The 9,029-nt window shown below is 33.8% G+C and overlaps 1 protein-coding gene across 1 annotated transcript; it reads left to right on the forward strand.

Annotated features, from left to right (window-relative positions):
* Positions 1-1,605: 1,605 nt before the first annotated feature.
* Positions 1,606-4,996, forward strand: LOC7494310 (U-box domain-containing protein 8). The gene has a single exon (XM_052452476.1). The coding sequence runs from the start codon at positions 1,715-1,717 to the stop codon at positions 2,831-2,833; it is 1,119 nt and encodes a 372-aa protein (XP_052308436.1). The 5' UTR covers positions 1,606-1,714; the 3' UTR covers positions 2,834-4,996.
* Positions 4,997-9,029: the final 4,033 nt, after the last annotated feature.

Below are 9,029 nucleotides of genomic sequence, written 5' to 3' on the forward strand. Positions count from 1 at the left end.
AGTTCATAAAAAAAAATCAAAACCACATAGATTTTTCTAAAAAAAAGTCACACCAAATTTTTTTTTTAAAAAAAAAACATTTCACATAAGATCAATAATTAACTCATTTTTGACCTCTCAGTTTTTATTATAACAAAAACTAAAAATACTTAGAGTTTTATTATATATTTTTCACAATAAAACTACTATTTTGTCTTTAGCAGACACAATTATTTAGCTTTGTTTTAGAGGAGACAAGTCTTTATTACATTAATCATTACAAGAATGAATAAAGTTAAATAATCTTTTAGTATTTTTATTGCATAATATAATTACTTTATTATATTTAACAGTAAAAAAAACATTAAACTTTGATCAATAAGCTTTTTAGTTTTTGACTTAATTTTAAAATAATTAAATTACATCTTTATCATTAGAATTTAAAAAGTTTTGCCTTTAATTTAAGAATTGTTTTATCTTTTACATTTGTTATTCGATAGTTATTAGAAGTTATTGGAAACAACATAATAAATTTGTAAATATAAAAAAAAACTAGAAGTATATAAACAATGTTCATTGAGTTTAAATAACCGATGTAACATTATATTGTGGCTAAAACCTAGTTTTCAAGACGACGCCTGAGTTTACAAGATTCATTTAAGTTTGCTTGAGTTTTTTTTTATGATTTTTTTAATATTTTTTTATTTATTTAATGTGAATATTGATTTCAATTTAAAACCTATATTATTAGATTGTATTTGATTAATATTTTAAGATAAGATATAATTATCTATTATACCGTGACATAAATTTTTAATCTCTCACACGTTTTCTTCTGTTTCCTCTTTAATTATCAGCCATTAGTAAAAGGCAATGGACCGTTTAACAAAGGAGAAAAATGATGTACCTTCCTAAACTGCCCCCAAAATCCCCATTCCACCTTGTTTCCTGATAACTAAACGACAAACCACATAAGATTGCAAAAGAACTTAACCCCATGCTGAATCCCTAATTTGCCCCTCCATGTCCAGAAATATTATTTGCCTTTTCTAAGTTGGAAGATAATTACAAAAAGTTCATGTTCGCTATAGAAACTGTTTTTTTTTTTAAATTTTTTTTTAAATTTTTTATATATATTAATATTAAAAATAAATTTTAAAAAATAAAAATAAATATTATTTTAATATATTTTTAAGCAACATCACTTTAAAAATTAATCATTACTATAATGCTAAACAATCACAAAATCTTCATGATTAATTAACATATATAATTTTATATATGCTAGTTATATTGAAGATAATATATATATATATATATTTTAAATTGATTTGTTCAACTTATTTAATTACTTGCATTTAAAAATGTTGTTTATTGTAAATGAATTTATTTATTTACTGTAAATGAGAAATATCCATCTAAATATATTTTATATGAAAAGGTAAATAAATTGTAAGAAATTCTTACCTTCGTATGATTATAAATAAAAGAAGAAAAAAATAAAGTAAATAAAAAACACCAAAACCCTCGTGAAAGTTTGGATAAGCTACAAGGGCATTAGAGTCATTCAACAAACCTCACCTTACTCAAGAACCTAAACCTCCAAACCCCCCCTTCCCTCTCTTCTTTATAAAGAGAAACTCACTGAGTCAACATTTCTAGTGGGAGAAACTAACTCAAAAACCCAACCAAACACAAACAAAACAAAACCCAGTTTTTTTAGAGACACGAAAACATGGCTACACACATCCCTGATGATTTCAAGTGTCCAATTTCACTAGAAATCATGTCCGACCCGGTTATTCTCTCTTCGGGTCATACCTTTGACCGCTCCTCAATTCAACGGTGGCTCGACTCCGGCCACCGTAGTTGTCCAATCACCAAACTCCCCTTACCTGAACACCCTCGTCTTATACCCAACCACGCCTTGAGAAGCCTGATTTCCAGCTTTACAATCCAAAAATCACAACCAGACCCGAACCCGTATCGGAATCCGAACCCATCGAAGAAACACCAAACCCAGTTCTTAATCTCCGCTCTCGTTTCCCCATCTTCGACTCTGGAGTCCAGTCTTCACTCACTGAGTCAACTCACTAGACTCACCAAGCTAGACCCGTGTCTCCGCCGCCAAATCACCGAGTCTGGTGCAGTCTCAACGATTCTAAACTGTGTCGACTCGACCGAGTCAGAGATCCAAGAGAAAGCACTGGCCCTCCTCCTTAATCTTTCTCTTGATGATGATAACAAGGTGGGCCTTGTAGCTGAAGGTGTAATTGGTCGGGTCATTAATGTTATCCGGGTCGGGTCGCCAAGTTCTCGGGCCATTGGTTGCACAATGTTGACAAGTTTGGCTGTTGTGGAAGTCAACAAAGCCACAATTGGAGCGTACCCGAATGGGATAAAAACGCTTATTTGGGTTCTATATAATGGAAAAGGGCGTGAAGTGAGAGAAGCAGCCACTGCGTTGTATGCGATTTGTTCATTTGTTGATAATAGAAAGCGTGCTGTGGAGTGTGGAGCTGTGCCAATTTTGATGAAAATTGGTGGGATGGGGCTTGAAAGAGCGGTGGAAGTGTTGAGTTTGTTGGTGAAATGTAAGGAAGGGAGGGAGGAAATAAGGAAGGTTAATGGGTGTTTGGAAGTTTTGGTTAAGGTTATTAGGAATGGGAGCGAAAGAGGGGTGCAATGTGCGCTTTTTACATTGAACTGTTTGTGTAGTTTCGCAGAGGAAATGCGTGTAGAGGCCAAAAAAGATGGGGTGTTGGAGATTTGTGTTGGGTTTTTGGATGATGAGAATGAAAAAATTAGAAGGAATGCAGCTAATTTGGTGCAAAATTTAAGTTGTAGGGGGTAGCATGAAGAGATTATAGATGGAGGGTGAAGAGTGTTGGAGGGATGGAGGTGAATTTTGGGGTTTGTTTTGGGGGCATGGATTTATTTGGGTTGTTGGATAGTTTTGTGTACAAAGAAAAGGATCAGAGATTTGATAGGGAATATGATATATGTTTTTTTTTTTAATAAGTCAAATCTCTGAAATTTAATGGTTGTAGTTGCAAAGGTTTCAAATTGGAAATTTTTTGTCTCCAATCCGCTTTTAATTTTTAACCTTTTTTCTTTCGCTGAAAGGTTTTTTTTTTTGGAAAAGGAGTATCTGATTCGGTATTGATATGGCAACTGTTTCTGTTCTGTCAAATACTGGGATTGAAGATAGTTGGAATGCGAAAGGAAACAATGGAATACTGTTAGTTTGTTCTAATGTATTTCCTTTTATCTTGAATGAGTATTTTAGATGGTAGCTATGCTGGTTGTTCGTTATAATATGTTAAATCGGATCCTTTTAAGCTTGAATGAGTGATTTAGATGGTAGCTATTCTGGTTCAGTTCAATGTTAATCGGATTTATTTAATCTTGAATGGTTGATTTAGATGGTATTAGTTAGTATATAAAACCTTGAACTCGTTGACCATGTTCAACAATTCGCCTCATCATTGCTGTCATTCCTTCCTACTGTGTCTCCTATTACTTGCTCTATTTTCCTGATTTTACGCTTCAATTTATTCTCTTCTCTGACGTTGCTTGGGTTGCTATTGGTTTTTCACTGAGACTGCAAGTTTATGGGATTGGGATGAACACTAGCTTATATGATAAAATTATTCATTCATGTAGAAAATGACATGCGTTGGTATACTAAGAGTTTGCTCAATACCATAGGTCTTGTGTTACTTTGTTTAATGTATTGTGTAGGTATGAATCTATAGAAAGATTTGATAAGTTGTGATAAAGTTTTAGCTGTGATGTTCGATGTCTTGATTTACAATAGCTCTCTTAGTGATTTTGTTGATTTCTAAGATAGATGTTAAAGTTTTCATGCATTTTTCTTGTGTTCCTAAAGATTTCTGGTTGTTGTAACTTGGTTTTCTCTTAGTCCAAATGTTTTGGTAGAAATGCGGTTATCTGTTGCTCTGTTGTTCACTGATCACTGCCATGCTGTGTTCTAAAGGTGGTTGCTCCAGCATTTCATTCTAGAATTGCTTGCGCCGGGGGAAGTAGTGTTGTGCTTTTCTCTAATATTGGTTAGCAACTGTTCTTGAATGTTCTTTTTTGTCTCACAACTGGTGGTTTAGTTTCCCAGAGCTTGTTTCTTAAGAGTTGCATGCTTTACTCTCCTTATAATGTGCGATGTACCCTGTTATCTTGGCCAATCAATCCTGTTATCTTGGCCAATCAAAGCTATGTATATATATACTCTTGCATTCACGAGGGAGATGAAGGATCGACAGGCTATCTTAGTGTAGTCAGCCTGAAAGTAAAAAAATTATGGTTGAAAGTGCATTCAACACCAAAATTAAACCGCGGAAGGTGGTCTGGCTGGATCATCTCTGTCGGTTCTGGGATTTATTCTTTCTCAGGTCGGGAGTCAGGATAGCATTTGGCAGTATATGGTCTACTAGGCTCAAATGCAGATGAACTCAAGGACCTGTATGTTCTCTTCCCATGTTCAATGCAGAAAGCTATGGTATTTTGGCTGGTAAGTCGCAGTTTTGTTTGTGAATCAGACCTGAAACGTTTTGGTGAAGTTGGTATTAGTAGGCTGATTGCGGTTTTGATTCCGTTCAAGTCATAAGAAGAAGCAGTAAAGCATCTTAAACTTTTACATTTATGAAACCTAGGAAACTTCTTGGTAGCCAATTTTGACTTGTTTTGGCAATATGTTGCAGTGACAGCCGGCATAGAACATTGAACAAGTGATTTGTGTCTTTGCGTGTGAAAAGCTGATGGTGGATTGGATTTCTTTTTGAATACAAGATGAGAAGCTTTTCTTGTTTTCGTGGTTAATATTTAGGCATGCGTGGATTAAAGTAATTGGTAAAAGAAGCATCAAGCCGAAGTGAATGTCTCCTCCAACAAGTGAAGTTTAATGCTTTTACTTTGTTTATCTCTCTCCATTGGTGGAATATAAGATAAGGGCCATGGTGTGCTAATCAAAAAAACTCCGAATACTATTGTTTTGTCCTAACTTTTCTCTGTCATTGTTAATCTTCTCTTTTTTATCTGCCTTGTTCTTGTCCTTACCTGACAAAGACATTCCCCTGACAAAGACATTCCCCAACGAACTACACTGTTAAGACCGATGAAAAAAATAGCAGATTGGATCACAGAAGGGCTTCCCATGGGATTGGAGATTTGACTGGTCGGTGTCCCCTCAACAGGATGAACTACATGATGGTTAAGTGTTTACTGCCCTTTTTGTGTCAGGAGACATAGGACACATGTCCTACAGTGAGGATCTGCTGAACTGACACATTGTTTGTGATCTGGAGAATACTAATTAATATGTTGGTATTACTTCTTCAAATATTATAACTTGAAGGGTGTTTGTTTCCAGAAAAATAATCCGCATTTTGAAAAATATTTTATTGAAAAAAATATTTTCCTAAATAATGAGTTTTTCTTTCAATGTTTGGCTATTTTAACTTAAAATCATTTACTAGTGGTTGATATGCGACATCCTCGTAAAATGATAGATCATTTTCCTCTCTCCTTCTTGACAAACAGTGAAAAACTTCTGATCTCTCTAATAAAATCACGATATTTCTCTAACAAAATTACTATTTAAACTGATTTCTTGCATGGATTCGTGTTTGAGCATGGTTGTTTATACTAGGTCACATGTTATGTCCTCAAAGCAACCAATAGCAAATTAGTTATGAACCTCCTCCTCATGTCCTTGCTTGTTCTCCCTTCTTTTGGTATCCACCTGATAAATTAACCCCATAAATTAATTAAACCACACAAACCCTAATTACATTTCCACTGATCACATCACAAAAAACCATTTTTTACCTCCTGATACTCATAAATATCAGATGCCTATGGTGCGCACACATTTGGGATCTTCAGGTCTCCCATCAATATCCCCTTTGAAAATACCCTCTTTCCTTCAATTTTTCAAAGTTTAAAGAATGTTTTAAGTTTTCTTGGAAGTTGTTTTACTTGACCAATATTTTCAAAACTCACCAAACAGAGAGGAAAATAATTTTTGGAAGGCAAAAAAGTCCAACTTTCTCTCTGTCTCAAACCGATTTCTCTTCAAAGAAAGGAAGGAAAAAGATGGGCTAAAGAGCTTACTGTTAGTAAGCATATCCACATTAAATAAATAAAAAAAGAGAACTGAAAGGTATAAAGTTGAGAAAGATATGAAATTTAATATAATAGCCAAGCTTTTAGGCCCACCAATCTTGTAAAGTTCTTAACAACTCTGAAAAGCACCATGTTAAAAAACTCGAGTTGTTAATCCTTTAGCAGCAAATAGCATTTATCAGAAAGTGACCCCGGCAAGGTTGACAGCCGTGAGCTTACCATACAGTGACGTTCTTGGTTCTAGGATTACTCTGTTCTGGCCTAGAGTTATGTTTTTCTTTTTTCTTCTCTCTGGTGCTTTAGGCATTAGATCCGTGCATAATATCAAAAAAAAAATATAATTAAACATAACAAAAAAGATAGGTAAAAGAAAATTATATAACATTGTTATTAAATCCAGTATAACAAGTCAATTTTAAAACGTTCTGATCTAACTCGTTGCTTAGTTTAAGTTTAAAATTAAACATGTAGGAGTTGCCTTGAAATGACTCAGTCAACTTGAACAGTCCAAAAACAACCCAATCGATTGGTAAAATAAGTATGAAGAGAAAATTGAAAAAAATAATAAGAATGACAAAAAACCTCTCGATCCAACTTCTTGCCTAACCCAAGTTCAAAATTAAACTATGTAAGAGTTCACTTGATGTTACCTAGCCAACTTGACCAATTCAAAGATAACCCAAACGATTGTTAAAAAAAATATAAAAATTAAATTGAGAAAAAAATAAAATTAAAAGAAAAAAATGAAAAATGAAAAGAAAAGAAGGGACTTAATTAAAAAAAGAAGAAGCTTTATTGTTAATATAAAACAGTGAAGCTCCGAGATGTATTCCAAGTTTTTTAGTTGTTTTAGGTAATAGCTCTTGATCTAATTGGTTATGCTATTGGGGTTTGTCCAACACTTTTAGGCACCTGTTGACCATTACCTCTTCTTTTAATAAAAATACGCTAATTATAAAAACCAAAAAGGCTATACTTTGGTGATCTTACTATTTTCTAGTGTTATAAGATTTGGTCGACTCGATAAATAAACCTTATAATCTGTCGGTTCAAATCAATAAAATAACTTGGGTTTTTTTTTATTAAAACAATATTGTTTTGAGTTGTTTTTGTTTTTGTTTTTGTTTTTATTTTTTAAAGTTTACATCAACTCGGGTCTACTCACTTATCCATGACTCGGATCTTGAGCCGATTGACCTCCTAATCAATTCTTATAACTATGATATTTTGTTCTTTCAAGTCTTGCAAATTTTCACCAATTTGTTTTGCTGGCTGTTCGTTCTTTTTAGATAGTTTTTCCTGCACACGTTTTCTGTTGCAAAATTGCAGCTCACCAACAACGATGGGCTACTTTTAATACGGCCTGGAATCAGATGCCCAATGCCCATCCATTCTCTTTGGACCTCTGTTAACTTTAGTCATCTGCATGAGTCGTAACCAGCGGCTTTACAAGAATTTGTTTTTGCAAAGTTCCAAATTTAACAAAAAGAGGTATGGACGTCATGGCAAATCCAGAGAGAAAAAAAGCTTTACATAGTTGTTGGACATGGTCCAGTTACAGGTTGTGGGTTAGTTTGGTAAACCCAAAACAACTAAAAACAAGTTTTTTTAATTTTTTAAAATTAAAATAATTTTATTTTGGACAAAAAAAATAAAGAAATTCTTGAAATTAACTCGATAAAATCTCACTCAAATTTATCAGGTCAATCAAATTATGAGTTGACTTGCTGAGTTATAGAGATTAATTTTATCTGTTTAATTCACAATCTGATTTCAAAAATAAATTCAATCCGAACTAAAATTTAAATTTACATGTTATTATTAGATGGATCCATTTATTTAGGTTTACTTTGATAATTGGAAAAATAAAAATTAGACAATCGTAGAACTATCTTTTGATTATTTATCAAGATTATGGTTTTCTTCAGGCTTATAATAAATACTCTTATTGCAGCATTCACTTTTTATTAGAACTTAGAAGTGATATAACAATTTGGAGAACGAATCCACTTCTTACATAAACCAACATCTCATTATGTCGTAATATCGTACATGGGGATTCAAATGATTATACAGTTCATGCAAATATGCAAAGAAACTGAGAATTTGAACCGAGATTTGCTTTTCAAATATCAATTTACGGGGAAAGATCTTAAAATTAAACCCTAACTCCTCGTTTTTTGGCACATAGAGCTAAACTTGGATGAGTATATGCCACCTTGTATCTTCGATCATCAATTGGGTAAAAAAATATGCCACCTTCTTTCCTCCACCTTGACTGTGCCATACTCGGATACTCCCCTGTTTGATGGATCCTTGAAAAGGGTAAAGAGAGTTCCACATGAAGTTCTAGGTGACAATATCATTCCTTGACTAGGCCATTTTTTTTAATTTCTTGGAAGAAGAGGAGGATCGATCAGCATGGCCAGAGCATGCAAACCAACTATGGTGTGTGTGAGTGGTGAATCCAAAAAAGGGCAAGAAAACTTCCATGATGCTATGCTCTCAAAGGCCAACAAATGCAATTACAGCCACCCAAAAAAGCTACATTTAAAGCCATGATGGTGGAGTAGAAGGCTCAAGGTTTTTTAAGATAAAAGACATTTGGTCCCCCCTCCCCCGTTGAAGTAAGCAAATGCTCGAGTGGATATGATGGGAGGGGCCATGCTTTTGAGGCATTCGTGGAGCTAAAGCCATTTCTCTTTACTCAATCCGGGAGTGGGTCCAAACTAAAACAAGCTGTGCATTACAAAAAGTTACTTGTGGATGAACGTGTCGCAGGATTGACATGGTAAAGCGGTTGAAAGTTTTTTTTTTTTTTTACTCAAAGTTCTTTCAATTGAAAAGTCACTAAAAAGATTTTTGAGTGTTTTTTTAAAATTAAAATATCAAAAAAACTGAAAACTGAA

This window comes from Populus trichocarpa, chromosome 4, assembly GCF_000002775.5.
Source record: "Populus trichocarpa isolate Nisqually-1 chromosome 4, P.trichocarpa_v4.1, whole genome shotgun sequence".
NCBI lineage: Eukaryota > Viridiplantae > Streptophyta > Magnoliopsida > Malpighiales > Salicaceae > Populus > Populus trichocarpa.

What these genes read in the sequence shown, in the direction of transcription:
- LOC7494310 (XM_052452476.1), top strand. Translation starts at nt 1,715, where the DNA reads ATGGCTACACACATCCCTGATGATTTCAAGTGTCCAATTTCACTAGAA.